This window comes from Pantherophis guttatus, chromosome 8 (genome assembly GCF_059756535.1).
Source record: "Pantherophis guttatus breed Tessera chromosome 8, ASM5975653v1, whole genome shotgun sequence".
In the NCBI taxonomy this organism is placed as follows: domain Eukaryota; kingdom Metazoa; phylum Chordata; class Lepidosauria; order Squamata; family Colubridae; genus Pantherophis; species Pantherophis guttatus.
In genome coordinates this window covers 8,676,974-8,692,698 of record NC_142070.1, presented here as the reverse complement: position 1 = coordinate 8,692,698, position 15,725 = coordinate 8,676,974, and the positions used below count along the sequence as shown (strand labels likewise).

The window sequence follows — 15,725 nt, the reverse complement described above, 5'->3', positions numbered from 1 at the left end:
ATTCAGCCGGTCATTAAGGCAGAGAACCAGTTGTTAAAAAACACCGGGAACCACAAAACCCTTTTGACATACTTCTCTCTCCCCCCCTCCCTCCCCCCTCTCTCTCCCGCTCTCTCTGTATCTCTCTGTCCTGGCTGCTTCTCCATCCCCCGTCATCACCCTTACCTTCTCAGGCCAGGTGAGGAGTGACTGGGAGAGGAGGGCGATGGATGGGGCCAGCCAGTGGTGGGATTGCCTGACAGGGATCCACAGCAGAGGACCCAAAGAGCCACACGTGGCTCCGAAGCCGTAGGTTGCTGACCCCTGGACCAGTCATTAAGCGAGGGCTACCTGTAGTATCAGAAGATGGAGAGACATTTGAGGACATGGGTACAGATTGATAAATAGAGATGAAAAATAGGTGGGTTAAGAATGTATTACTAAATAAGTGGTTGTGAGAATTTGTGTGTGTGTGTGTGTGTGTGTGAGAGAGAGAGAGACAGAGATAGATTGTTTTTAATGTTATTTTTCTTTTTATTCTACAGGATGCAGGCATTTCTCCAACCCAGCGGGACGAAGTGATTCAGTGGCTGGCCAAACTCAGATGCCAGTTCCACCTTTATCCGGAAACACTGTCTCTGGCCGTCAGCCTCTTGGACAGGTTTTTAGCTGCTGTGAAGGTAACAGTTAGACCTCTGTGATCTTTGCAAAGGGCTGGTCGTTGGCTCCGTCCCAGGCTGAGCAAAGCCTTTTCAGATAAAATCTTAACATCTGTTCACTTGGACTCTTGATGCTTGACTTAACTCTGCTATGGAGACCACAGGGGGGTGTCCATGTTCTTCTCTGTGCTTACATACCGTATTTTTCGGAGTATAAGACGCACCTTTTTCCTCCCCAAAAAAAGGGTGAAAATCTGGGTGCGTCTTATATTCCAAATGTAGCCCCGCCCGGCTTCTTAAATGGAGGTTTCAGAGGCTGAAAAAAGCATCAGAAACGAAGCTTCAGAAAAAAAAACCCCCAGAGTTTCAGAGGCTTTTTTTCTGAAGCTCTTGTTTTGGAGGCTTTCAGAGGCAGGAAAAACTTTTTTTTCTGAAATGGAGTTTCAGATGTAGAAAAAAAAAAAGCAAGGCACAGAGCTCACAACCAAGAAACCTGTTGCTAAAATTCACCTCTGAGAACAGTTGATTGGGGGTATTCCAGAAGGCTGATCCACCTGCCAATCATCTTTTTTATTATTTTATTTTTATTTTATTAATCATATTTCTATGCCGCCCACTCTCCGAGGACTCTGGGCGGCTTACAACAATCGACAGTATACTAAATAGCATATTGCCCCCAACAATCTGGGTCCTCATTTTACCCACCTCGGAAGGATGGAAGGCTGAGTCAACCTTGAGCCGGTGAGATTTGATCTGCTGAACTAGCAGTCAGCTGAAGTAGCTGCAGTACAGCACTCTAACCACTGCGCCACCTCAGCTCTTTCTTATTTTCTTATTTTTTCTTATTTTCCTCCCCAAAAACTAAGGTGCCTCTTATACTCTGGTGTGTCTTATACTCCGAAAAATACGGTAGTTCTTCATGGCCAGAACTGAACAGTTTCCATTGCTCTCCAATCTCTGTTTCTTTCTTCAATGGCTTATTTCAGGGGGATCTCCAAACATGGCGACTTTACGACTTGTGGACTTCAACTCCCAGAATCCCTCAGCCAGCATGGCCGGCTGGCTGAGGGATTCTGGGAGTTGAAGTCCACAAGTCGTAAAGTCGCCGTGTTTGTAGGCCCCTGTGGCTCAGAGCAGTTCAAGCATTCTTCAACTTAACAACCATTGGTTTAGTGTCAGTTCCAAGGTACAACAGCCCTGAAAAAAGTGACTTTTTTTTTGATGAGGAATGGAAGGGTTTATATTCTTTGCAGTCCTCTGGTTGTTAGTACTCCGAGGGTCATCGTTTGCTCTAGACAGCTCTGGTTTAAATCCTTCCATTTCCCCACCCTTCAGTTAGAACCGAAGAAGCTTCTTGGATGAGAAGCGAAATGTTTTCAAGGAAAAACAAACCAAGAAAGTTCGATTGCCTTTTTGAAAAAAACACCTTGGGGCACAACCATGACGGGGATGATTGAGAATTTGCATAGAAGCTGGGAACAGCCCTTTTTCTATTTTCAACCCAAAGAGCCTGTTGCTTACACTAAATTAAGATCATTTTGGGCTGCTTTTGTTTCCATTTTAGGGACTGGGTCTATTTTCTTGCCTGGAATTAATGTCTACCAACAAAATATATATATATTTCCCTCGCTCCCTTATTTGAACAGGGGAAGGAACGAAAGCAACGTGTTCCATGTTTACCAAGCTAAATTAAGCCTCCAACAGAAATTAAAGATAGAAATCTCGTGCCAACTTTGCTGGGAGCAAAACCTTACGAAACAACAGCCGGATTTCTATTTGCAGGAACGTGCCGAGCAGCCTTGCCCAATCCGATGCCTTCCAGATCTATTGAAATTTCCTTCCCTATAATTCCTACCGCACCTAAACAATCATTGGGGATTATGGGACAAGAATCCAGCACATTGAAAGGCACCAGAGTGGTGGAAACTGGAATATAGGTCGTCCTTGACTTACGTCTGTAATTGACCCAGAATTACAGTCATAAGTCGTTGCAGTCATTAAAATGGCTCACCATGTGACTATATCCAATTTTTTGTGTGGTGGTCGTTAAGTGAAAAATTATAGTCCTTAAGTGAGGACTGCCTGCATATCATCTAATAGGGATATATATTCCCATTGCCATATACTTTTTAGCAGAGGGAGTGGTACAGTGGCTTAGAGGTGGAGCTCTTGCCTCACAATCAGGAGGCTGTGAGTTTTATAGGGGCAGATATTTCTCTGGGCGTACTGAGAATATATCTGCTGAAAAAAAACTCCGCATTGGCGACAGGAAGGGCATCTGGCCAGTAAACACTCAGCTCCATTCAGTTGCCAGACACTATCTGCAAGGGATTATGGGGTCGTTAAAAGAGGATGATGATATACTTTTTAGCAGAGAGTGAAGGTCCTTAGTCTGTGATTTGTTTTATCGTTTTTGATCCTAAATTATATTCTTTAAAAGAAATATCTCTCCCTGCCTCTATTTCTATTAATACCACAGATACATTTATAAACCTACCGTATTTCTCGGAGTATAAAATGCACCGGACTATAAGACGCACCTACCTTTTTTTGGTGAGGAAAACAAGAAAAAGAAATCTGCCTCTGCTTCCCAGCAATTTTGCCTCATTACAGCAAACAGCCTGCTTTACTTTCATTTTCATTTTCATTTTCAGCATAGCTTGATTTGCACAAGGAAAAAAAAAATCTGCTCCAGCAATTTACCTCCTTGCAGCAAGGCAAAAACAGCTGAGAGCAAAACAGCTGAGAGTCGGGAGGCTGATCCAATCAATTTGTGCTAATTAGGCTGCGCTGAAGCTGAAAGGAGCTGTTTCTTCTTTCTGCTTGCTGTAAGGAGGTAAACTGCTGGGAAGCAGAGGCCAAAGGGTGGGGGCCAGTGGGTAGGCGAGGGCTACATTCGGTGTATAAGACGCACCTAAAATTTCACCCCCTTTTAGGGGGAAAAAAGGTGCGTCTTATACTGTGAAAAATACGGTATTTGGATCAATAGACTCCAGAAAACTGGAGACCAGTATCATCAGCCAGCACGGAAATGTAATTTAGAAAGTTCTACAAAGAGAGACTTTAATAGAAAATATAAACTTTTTCTCCCCCCAGTTGCTCAACTCCGAAATCTGTCTCAATTTTTTAGCAGTCGTAATGGTCTCCTAATGCTCTTTCTTTAAGCCTTGTTGATGGACTCCCCCAGCTTGCAGCTTTACCATCTGGCCCAAATTAAGCCTTCGAATAGTTTCCAGCTAGAAACGGAGCTTTTGCTTACTCAGAAACCTCCCTTATTTTTCTCCCTCTTCCAAATAATTTTTCAATCCTTTTCTTTCATCGTCTACCTTCTCCGGGCTTGAGAGAAGAAAACGGCAGAGCCGTTTATGCTTCAGAGGGCACAGCTCTTGATTTCTGTTGATGGAACTTAGTATATGCCTTCGAGTCAGTTTCTGACTCCCGGCCGGACAAGTCCCTGCAGTTTTCTTGGCAAGATTTTTCAGAAGTGGTTTTTTTTAACTATTGACTGTTTCCTAGGGTGGAGAGGGCGTGATTGGCCCAAGGTCACTCAACGGGCTTTGGCGCCTGAGGTGTGGGATTAGAACTCACAGGTTTCTCCTCTGATCCTTAAGCACCACACAAAACATTTTTTTTTTAAGTTTCTTGTACCTGCAGAGTTTGGGGTTTTCTCCTCCTGAAATTAGTTGCAATTCGCACGCCGCTCGTTGAAAGATCTGAGAATGAGGGAGGAAGGAAGTGCTGTCAGCATTTAGACAATGGAAGCAAATCGTTGGGAGCAAGCGTCTCTTGAATTAGATCCAATGTATGTCCTTCAGCAGGCAGAATTCATGCCTCACTTGAAATCGTCTTCTTAGAAACATTTCTACGCCATAGCCTGTTGTTGAGAGCCTGGTTCATATAGGGCAGTGATGGCTAACCTTTTTGCCATCACGTGCCAGGAAGGGGGGGGCAGGGGGGTCGCGCACGTGCGTGCTCATACCCATAATTCTATGCGACCCACCCACCCCTTGCTCACCCCACTCCTGGCACAAAATGGCCCGTTTTTCTTTCTCACCTGGCTCCAGGACCTCTCTAGGCGTCTGGGGAGGGCAAAAACAGCCTTCCCCACCCCTTCGGAGACCCTTCGGAGGCCAAAAATGGCCCGTTTGACAACTTCCAGTCTCACCGGAAGCTGAGCTTGTTTGCCCGCTGATATGGTTACGCGTGCCAGCTGTGGCATGCGTGCCATAGGTTCGCCATCACGGATATAGGGGATGATCTAAAAACCAGGAGGCAGTGAGTTCTAGTTTCACCTTAGGCACGAAAGCCAACTGTGGGAGACTTGGGGCCAGGCACCAGGAGACTAGGAGTTCTAGTTCTGCTTTAGGCATGAAAGCCAACTTGGGAAATTTGGGGCCAATCACCAGGAGACTGGGAGTTCTAGTCCTGCCCTAGGCAAGAAAGTCAACAAGGGGGTTGGGCAATCACACTCTCTCTCAGCACAACCTACCTCACAAGGTTGTTGTGGGGAAAATTGGAGGGGGAAGAAATATTAGATATGTCTGCTACCTTGAATTATTTATAAAAATAATAAAGCGGGGTATAAATAAGTACATTAAGGAATAAACAAAGTCTCTAGAATGGGGATGCTATTGGGTTTATTTAATGATGAACAAGTTCTTATGAAATGTCATGCTCTCTGAACTTCTCTATCTGGGGCAAGTTCTCATTTTTATTTTATTTTTTTTTTCACATTTTTGAACCTGCTATCTCCTTCACTTTTAGTTGACTACAGATAGTCCTCAGTATTCATTTAGTGACCATTACGGTGGCACTGAAAAAAGTAACTCATGACTGTTTTTCCACACTTAACGACCGTTGCAGCATCCCCATGGTTACAGGATCAAAATTCAGACACTTGGCAACTGACTCGTATTTATGACGAGTTGCAGTGTTGGCGGTCGTGTGATCCCCATTTGCGACCTTCTGACAAGCAAAGTCAATGGGAAAGCTAGATTCCCTTCACGACCCTGTTCCTAACTTAACTGCTGCAATAATTCACTTTACAACTGTGGCAAGAAAGGTCAACGCTCACTTAACAACTGCCTTGCTTAGCAACAGAAATGTTTGGCTTAATTGTAGTCGTAAGTCGAGGACTACCTGTACCACAGAGACTTATAGATATAGATCCATTCATCCTCTTCCTTGACTGCTTTAGTAGCAGTTTGGAGCCAGAATCCACCTGTGAATTCCTGGCAGAAATTGACAGCGATCTGACCTGTTCTTTTTCAGCGACTTCCAGAGCTCTTGGTTTAGATCGTAGTAGCTGAAAGCTCTCCAGATGGGTTGAAAGATTTAATGGAGTGGTGCAGTGGCCTAGCTCTCGCCTCACAATCAGGAGGCTGTGAGTTCGATCCTCGGTAGAGGCAGATATTTCTCTCTCTGGGCACACTGAGAATATATCTGCTGAACAAAACCCCGCATTGGCGACAGGAAGGGGATCTGGCCAGTAAACAGTCTGCTAGCTCCATTCAGTTGCCCAGACTCCACCCCGCAAGGGATTATGGGATCGTTAAAAGATGATGATGGGTTGAAAGATTTAATCCCACCTGCAGAAACAATGCTTAGGATGCCCCCCTAGCGTCCCTAAATTGCCCATTCTGCTAGATGAGGAATACAGTGGATTTGTGTAGATGTTCTTGATTTGCGAGTCGTGTGCCCGTAGCTGCGTACCAGAAAGTCCTGGGTGGGGCCAAGGGGAAAAAAAAAAAACTTAAACCCATTTCGTTTACATTTAAATTTAATTTGATTTAAATAGAGCGAAGATGATGACTCTTTAATTATGCGTTTCACAATCTTCCCGTCTTATTAAAAATTACAGTTTGGTAATTACTGTTGTAGGGGTGTGGAGGTTGCCTCACGGAGTTTCATATTTATTTAGTTATTTATGTGCTTATTTGGTACAGTTTACACGCCACACGGAACCCAGCAAGGCTCAAGAGTGGCTCACAACAACAACAACAACAACAACAACAACAACAACAATACTCAATTAGAATAGAAGCCGTCATACCCAGCAAGAGAATCACAAGATAGCAAGATGGGCGTTATATGTTTAATAAATTAATAAAAATAAATAAACAGCACCCTGAGGGACAGCTGAAACATGCAGGCCCAAAGTGCTGGTAGTATCCCTGTTATCATCACTTTATTTCGGGGCTTTTCAGAAAAACAACTTTATTAATGGCTCCCTCCCCACATGGGTAGGGTAGGAGTCAATACGGATAGTCCTCGACTTATAACAATTAGTTAGTGACCGTTCAAAGTTACAACGGCACTGGAAAAAGGGACTTATGATCGTTTTTCACACTTGCAATCATTACAGCATCTCTATGGTTATAATAACAATTCAGTCACTTGGCAACTGGCTCATATTTATGACGGTTGCAGTGTCCCGGGAACTTGTGATCTCTTTTTGCGACCTTCTGACAAACAAAGTCAATGGGGAAGCCAGATTCACTTAACAACCGTGTTACTAATTTAAGGACTGCAGTGATTTGCTCAACAACTGTGGCAAGAAAGGTGGTAAAACCAGGCAAAACTGACTGAACAAATTTCACAACTCAGCGACATAAGATTTTGGGCTCAATTGTGGTCGTAAGTTGAGGACTACCTGTATTCAGTGGCCTATTTCAGGGGTGGGCAACTGTGGCCCTTTTACAACCTGTGGACTTCAACTCCCAGAATTCCTGAGCCGGCTGGCTCAGGAATTCTGGGAGTTGAAGTCCACAGGTTGTAAAAGGGCCACAGTTGCCCACCCCTGGCCTATTTAGATTATGTCATTTTCCCCTATCCCTCTCCGCTTCCTCTTAAAATTTGTAATACAGGTAGTCCTCGACATTAATAACAGTTCATTTAGTGACCGTTCAAAGTGGAAAAACCGATTTATGACCCTTAACCAACTTATGACCCTTTTTCTCAGCCTCCCCATGTTCATGTGATCAAAATTCAATTGCTTGGCAACTGGTTCATACTTAACGACCGTTGCTGTGTCCCGAGGTCATGTGATCAGCTTTTGTGACCTGACAAGCAATGTCAGTTATTGGAAGCCAGATTCACTTATTAACAACCAGGTTACTAACTTTTATCAACTGCAGGGATTCACTTTTAACAACTGTGGCAAGAAAGATGGGGCAGAATTCGCTTGAACAAATGGCCTCACTTAAGGACAGGCATTTTGGGCTCAGTTGTGGTCGTAAGTCGAGGACGACCCGTCTCCAGTGATCTACCCCCAAGACTGACTGACTCTGGCAAGGCAGAGATGATAATGCAAAATGCCAGCCAGGTCTTCGGTTGCATTTAATGCCATTTGGCATTCGCTGCGCTTCACTTAACCCCCTTCATTGATTTTTGCTCTCTATGGATCTCCTCAGCTAGCAGTGAGCACACCCCCTTCCCCCCCCCTCCCCGGAAGACGTGGAAACTCTCACCGGGTGCCAATTATGCTAAAAAGACTTGGTGGATTCCAGGTTTGCTTCTCATAATGGAATATTGATTGCCTCCTCCGCCCGCGCCCCCCCCCCCCCAAAATGGCTTTCTGAAAGCAGCTGTAAAGAGCAGTGAACTTCTGGACTGAGATAACCTGTGCTTGGCATCCAGGTTTCTTTGGGGAATGGCTGGAGGTACCTTTTTAATTTTTTAATTGTCCTACTTTCTTCTTTCTCCCTTGCAGGCTCGTCCAAAGTATCTGAACTGTATTGCGATCAGCTGCTTCTTCCTTGCCACCAAAACCATTGAGGAAGACGAGGTAAGTCTTCTCAAAAGCTTGGAATTGTGACGGCCGCTGCAGTTTGCTGAGGTTGGAGTGAGCGGGAATTTGCTTGACTTTGGACATTTGCTTTGACGTTGGCTCATATAGCAAATCAAGGAAGCATCTCCGCTATTTCTACCTCTTGGTGTTCTCTGAGCTTGGTTATTTTTCTTGAAGACCTTTCATCACCCAACTAGGTAACATCATCAGTGCTAGAAGGCAGTGCGGTTTGCTCTCTTGTTTATATGCAGTGGCTTGCCCAGTCAGTGTTTATTTTATTTATTTATTTATTATTGAATTTCTATACCGCCCTTCTCCCTGAGGACTCAGGGCGGTGTACAGCCAGAATTAAAAAACATGCAGTACAAATATTAAAAAACAATTAAAAGATATATAAATTTGGCCCAATTAAAACTCACTACCAATTAAAACATTTAAAAATTGTTGCTACCAACAGTGTAATATACTTCTACATAAATGGGGATCAAACCAGGGGTGAAATCCAGCAGGTTTTGACAGGTTCTGGAGAACTGGTAGCGGAAATTTTGAGTAGTTCGGAGAACCGGCAAATACTACCTCTGGCTGGTCCCAGAGTGAGGTGGGAATGGGGATTTTGCGGTATCCTTCCCCTGGAGTGGGGTAGGAATGGAGATTTTGCTTCTCCTGTCATGCCCACCAAGCCACATCACGCCCACAGAACCGGTAGTAAAAAAATTTGAATTTCACCACTGGAGCAAACCCCCACTGTTTCTAGCACTGATGATGTTATCAAGTTGGGTAATGAAACGTTCTAGGTAACATCATGGGTGTTAGAAGGGAGTGGGGATATTTTTTTATTTAAACCCACTCCCTTCTAGCACTGATGATGTTACCTAGTTGGGTAATGAAACGTCTCACCAGGGACCCTGCAATTCAACCCTAAACTTCAAGCATTCTTCTCTTCTACCTCTCTTGAGATGGTTGATGGACCACCTAGGTCCAAGGCCTCATGAGGCCACCCAGAGTCGAACTGTTGTGGCAGGAATGACTTAGGGGCAAAATCTGGAGAAGGTTTTGTTGAGGTTTCCAATTACTCTCTCCAAAATGTGCAAGCGAGTTTCCTAGACCACCCACACTGCTGTAGGGATTAAAATGGGGGGAGGGGAGGAGAGGCCTGAGGTCTCGTAGGCTTTAGAAAAAGAATTGAACCCTCCGCCCCCCCAACTTGAAGTTCTCCCCATCACGATGGAGACGGTGCAGAGAAGGTTCCCTTAATCTTTTCAACTGCTGGAAGCAACTTCATATTGCTGGCGCAGCTAACCAAATACAAGAACACCTCTCGTATTGCTGCTAACAGTAATACTTGCTTACGGAAACATTTTGACTTTGCTCTCTTTATTACATGCTCTTTATTACATTTATTAAAGATCGGGCCATGATGCCCGGTTTTCTACTGCAAGGAGTCATCATATTTCTTTTTTTAATTAGATCATTTCAACTTTGCTTTGTCAGCTGAAATAGGCTTTGGAGCTGCTCCTAAAAAAGACTGGGGGAAATTTAACAGTGGCAGGCAAATACCTTGTCATCTGTAAGGTATATTTGCTGCCAGATATTATTGTTGTTATTCTTTAATTAAAAGAGTTTTTGCCTAGCTGTTTACCTTAAATATGGCCTCCGAGCTTAGAGAGAAATTTGGATTAAGGAGTTTATAGAGAAATTTGGATTAAGGGGGGATTACTAATAATTTGATAAACAGTTTTCTGCAAATCGTAACTGGTAGATGATTTAGCCTAGTTAATATTCAAGCCTGCAGCAGGCGGTAACTCCTAGTTGATTTTAGTTTATTTCCGAAAGCCAAGCCAAGTTTTAAGTATTTGGACAGGAGACCACTAAGAAATCCCAGAATGGTAAATAACACTGGGAAGTCAGAAAAACATAGTGGAATAAGGTGAACGGCTTTAATATTTTTAAAAAATGGAACACATTCATACTAAAATTGAATAAACACTGACTAAACAGAGGTGTCTTTGTCAGTCATCTAAACGTAATAATTTTATTAGAGTTTAGAAAAGATAAAAGACTAATATCTTTTAGATATTATCTTAATATCTATATTATCTTAATATCTTAAAAATAAGAAGGCTGTTCAAATTGTTCTTCTGATTTATTATTTCTATGCTCTCGTTTAATCATTAAGACATCATTTGTAAATGGATTCTGGTATCTTTTCTCCACATTATACTCTGGCATTTTAAAATCCAGATTTAGATCCACAACATCTGTTTCCACATCACTTTTGTAATCTGGCATTTTTAATACATCCAAATCCATATTCAAATCAGCCTCAGTCTCTTTTATCCAGTAAAATCCGTTGTTCTTCTATATCCTCTTTTATGGTATCAGACAATCTATTAAGTAATTTTTGAGTACATTGTTCCCAATCAGTCTTTTTATTTTTTTTTTCTGAAGTCAAATAATATTGTTCCATTGTTTTAATGGGTCTCTTTAATTATAATCCTTAGTTTTCTCTGGTCCCCTCTTACCATCTGTTTGTTTTCCAATTAGCAAAATTTTCCATGGGAGGATTTTTTTTACAAGTAATTTCAAAAGTCTATCTAACCCCTTAGTTTTCCAAAATCAAGATTCTAATATCCATTTTTGCTGTTTTCTTTTTCCAAAAATTAAAGTTATTCTTTTTAATCTTTAAGCTTACATAAAACTTCTTTCATCTAATGTGGAAGGAGATTCTCCTGGCATAATGAAATGGGAGAGAGATTGCTTAGGAAATCATGCTGTAAACTGTGACTTTAAAAGTCAATATCAACACCTTAAATTTTTCCCTGTGTAGACATTATGTGGGCCCTTCAATTTTTTTTAAAACAACTTTTTAACAACTTTTAAACTTTTTAAAAGAAATTATGGTACCTTTACACCTTTCCATACTGCCTGCTACTAAAACTCTGATTTTGCCTAAATTTTGATCAGGGACCGGGGGAAACGTTGTTTCCAAAGTTCAGTTAGCACAAACATTTACCAAGATTGATGGTATTAGAAAGTTGGCTTACACTTTCTCCACCAAGTCAGCCTGTCTTGTCATTATCTCCTTTCATCAATAGAATAGAATAGAATAACGGAGTTGGGAGGGAGTTTGGAGGTCATCTAGTCCAACCCCCTGCTTAGGCAGGAAACCCTATACCACTTCAGACAAATGGTTATCCAACATCTTCTTAAAAACTTCCAGTGTTGGAGCATTCACAACTTCTGGTGGCAAGTTTTTCCACTGATTCATTGTTCTGTCAGGAATTTTTTCCTTAGTTCTAGGTTGCTTCTCTCCTTGATTAGTTTCCACACATTGCTTCTTGTCCTGCCCTCAGGTGCTTTGGTGAATAGTTTGACTCATTCTTCTTTGTGGCAGCCCCTGAGATATTGGAACACTGCTATCATGTCTCCCCTAGTCCTTCTTTTCATTCAACTAGACATACCCAGTTCCTGCAACCGTTCTTCCTATGTTTTAGTCTCCAGTCCCCTAATCATCTTTGTTGCCCTTCTCTGCACTTTCTAGAGTCTCCACATCATTTTTTACATCGCGGTGACCAAAAATATTCCAAGTGTGGCCTTACCAAGGCCTTATAAAGTGGTATTAACACTTCACATGATCTGGATTCTATCCCTCTGTTGATGCAGCCTAGAACTGTGTTGGCTTTTTTCGCAGCTGCTGCACACAGCTGGCTCATATTTAAATGGTTGTCCACTAGGACTCCAAGATCCCTCTCACAGTTACTACTATTCTGGGTTATTCTAGGTATCAAGTCTGGGTTATTCCAGTTTGAATAAAAAGTCATGGCTCCACCTGCATAAGTTGATTTTTGATAAGGATGTTTTAATAAAGCAAACAAAGGAAATCATTCTTGAAATGAGCTCCATGTTTACCAATATTTATTTCCACTCAGGATCATCGCCATTTGCTAGGCCCTAAAGCCATCAATGGGCAAGCTTCTTAAAGCTGTCTCAAAATAACCCCACAGTTTTGTCTCTTCAATGAGGTTCTTTCTTCCTCTTCTGTGCCTTTTAAACAACAATTAAGCAGAATTCAGAAGCCCCAAAAGACATTTTTGTGCTTCTGCAACCTATGACAATGCCTGTGGGGAGACGGACGGACGGACGGGGACAGCAATAGTCATAAATAGAGAACCAGTTGCCAAGGCTCTGAATTTTGATCACCTGACCACACGGGGATTGCTGCAAAAGTTGTAAATTTGAAAAATGGTCATCAAGTCACATTTTTCAGTGCTGTTGCCACTTTGAATGGTCACTAAATGAACTGTTGTAAGTCTAGGACTACCTTTCCTGCTTGAGCAAGGGTTGGACTAGAACAGGGGTCTCCAACCTTGGCAACTTTAAGACTTGCGGACTTCAACTCCCAGAGTTCCTCAACTTGCGGACTTCAACTCCCAGAGTTCCTCAGCTGGCTGAGGAACTCTGGGAGTTGAAGTCCGCAAGTCTTAAAGTTGCCAAGGTTGGAGACCCCTGGATTAGAAGACCTCCAAGGTCCCTTCCAATTCTGTTATGGTAGTTTAGCACCATTGGAAGGTTGCCAGATTGGGAACGCTTTTCCTCAACGGTCTGCAGGGCGTTTCTCGAAGGATGCTCTTAATCCCCATTTTCTTCTCTGCTTTAATCTTTCAGAAGATTCCAGTGCTGAAGATCTTGGCCAGAGACAGTTTTTGTGGCTGTTCTCCAGCAGAGATTCGCAGAATGGAGAAGATTATTCTGGATAAGTTGAACTGGGATCTTCACACGGCCACTGCGTTGGATTTCCTTCACATTGTAAATATTTGGGACAAAAACTTATTCGACTGTTAGAAACATGTCTCAGCTGGAGGGTGCAGGAAAGATGGCTGGTTTTAGTCTCTCAATTGTCCCCCCCCCCCAAATGATACTTGCCAGATTTTTTTCCCCCTAAACGGATTTCAGGGTACCATCAGAGTAAGTATGTTAGCCCTCCTTTTGAATCACATTGTCAGCACTTCAAGCTGCATTTACTCTAGTGCTGACATAAGAAGAAGCGGAGGCATCTGGAAAGGGACATTTGACTTTTCACCTACTTATTTTCCCTGGAGATAATATCCCCTAGGACCGTGATGGCAAACCTATGGCACGCATGCCACAGGTGGCACACGGAGCCATATCTGTGGGCACGCGAGCATTGCCCTAGCTCAGCTCCAGTGCACATGCACATGCAGGCCAGCTGATTTTCGGGCCTTCCGGGCCCACCGGAAGCCAGGAAATGGGCCATTTCCGGCCTCCAGAGGGCCTCTCGGGGGGTTGGGGAAGGCTGTTTTTGCCCTCCCCAGGCTCCTAGAAAGGCTCTCCCAGGCTCTTAGAAAGGCTCTGGAGCTTGGGGAGGGCGAAAAACGGGCCTTCTAGTCCCACTGTGCCATTGCGTGCCAATAGCAGGGAGAGCGCGGGGGGTCGCACGCACATGCACGGTAGGGCAGGTTGCACTGAATTATGGGTGTGGGCACATGCATGCACGACACCCCTGCGCTCCTCCCACTTTTGGCACGTGATGGCAAAAAGGTTAGCCATCACTGCCCTAGGAGATGGGATGGGAGGGGGGAAATTCCTTTGAGCTGGAGCAGTAGATTAGGAGTAGAGTGACTCGGAAGATGGCCAGTGAGTGCAGAGGAGTGGGGAACGGAAAGGGAGGGTTTTGGGTCTGGAAGTCAGTGTTGGCTGCGATGGAGTCGGAGTTAGAATGTCGTGCTTAATAAATGGGAGTTTTTCATCAAAGACTTGGTTTGAAATGCAATTTATTTGAGACGACCTCGAAACCTGACACACATTTTTTGGGCTGCCTTGAGTTGTATATAAAAAGAATAATAAAGGCAGGATATTGATTCAATAAAGAAATACCTGTCACAGAAAAACCTAAAAAATTAAGAGGGGGAAAAAAAACGGAAAAAGGGGAGAATGGAATAAACTGCAGTCTAAAACAGGACATAAAACAGAAGTGGAAGAATCCGCTAGAGAGAAAATAAACTTCCTAGCACCATCACTCCCAATAAAACCCCCGTGTCAAAAGAAGGGAGAGAAGATTCGGAGCTTACCTGCAGATCAGAACATGCCTTCCCCAGGTGAGATGCCAAGGTTCACTCTTCTCTTTCTCATCCCACTCCAGTTCCATGCAGTCGCCTTGTCCACCAGGCCTCAACTGCTGACCAGCTTGCCCAAGGTGAATCCGTCCCAGCACGTTGCTTTGTTGACCAAGCACTTACTGCATTGCCTAGCCTGCTACCAACTCCTTCAGTTCAAGGGCTCCATGTTGGCTCTGGCCATCGTGAGCCTGGAAGTGGAGAAGCTGATCCCTGATTGGCTGGCTCTCATCATTGAGCTGCTCCACAAGGCACAGGTAGGACCAGACCTTTGAACCTTAGGTGAAAAGGTGGAGCTTTTATCTTGATGCTGTCTTGGAATTTTGGAACATGTGAAGAAGAGTTGCAGGAACTGGGCATGGCTAGTCTAGTGAAGAGAAGGACCAGGGAAGACATGATAGCAGTCTTCCAATATTTGAGGGGCTGCCACAGAGAGGAGGGGGGGTCAAGCTATTTTCCAAAGCACTTGAAGGCCAGACAAGGAATAATGGATGGAAACTGATCAAGGAGAGACTCAACCTAGAAATAAGGAGACATTTTCTGACAGTGAGAGCAATCAACCCATGGAACAGAAGTTGCCTTCGGAAGTTGTGGGAGCTTCATCACTGGAGGCTTTCAAGAAGAGACTGGACTGCCATTTGTCAGGAACGGTGTATTGTCTCCTGCTTGGGTGGAGGGGTTGGACTAGATGACCTACAAGGTCCCTTCCAACTCTGTTAATCTGTAAATTGCAGGAACCAAAGACTTGTTCAGCTGCGGGTCCCTGGGATGGACATCCTGACAATGAGCAAATGGGCCTCTGTACTTGGAGTTACTTTGGGGTCCTTGGTGCTCTCTGGGCTTGCTTGTTTTCTTGCAGACGTTTCGTGACCAAACTAGGTAACATCATCAGTGCTAGAAGGGTGTAGGGATTGCTCTTATTTTAACTCCAGTTCCAAAGGGGCTTCCAGAGGTCCTGTTCTCACGGGTCCTCTGGAGCCTCAGAAAAATGTGTGTGAATGTTTGGACACTTCAGTGGCTTCGGGAGAGCAAGGCCCTCTTGTGCAACATCCAGTTTTGGCATGTCACGAAAAATGGCATAGGATGTCACTTGTGATAGGCATGTCACGAGTTCACTATCACCATCACTAGAAATCCTACAGAATAGCAGAGTTGGAAGGAACT

The 15,725-nt window shown here is 43.7% G+C and overlaps 1 protein-coding gene across 1 annotated transcript in view; it reads left to right on the top strand.

Annotated features, from left to right (window-relative positions):
* CCNI (cyclin I) overlaps positions 1-15,725 on the top strand; it is a 69,283-nt gene that overhangs the window by 50,114 nt on the left and 3,444 nt on the right. The window contains exons 3-6 of the mRNA XM_060687018.2: positions 525-659; positions 8,350-8,424; positions 13,093-13,233; positions 14,588-14,818. Of these exons, the coding sequence (XP_060543001.1) occupies positions 525-659; positions 8,350-8,424; positions 13,093-13,233; positions 14,588-14,818 (582 nt within the window). The remainder of the gene's footprint in view (positions 1-524; positions 660-8,349; positions 8,425-13,092; positions 13,234-14,587; positions 14,819-15,725) is intronic.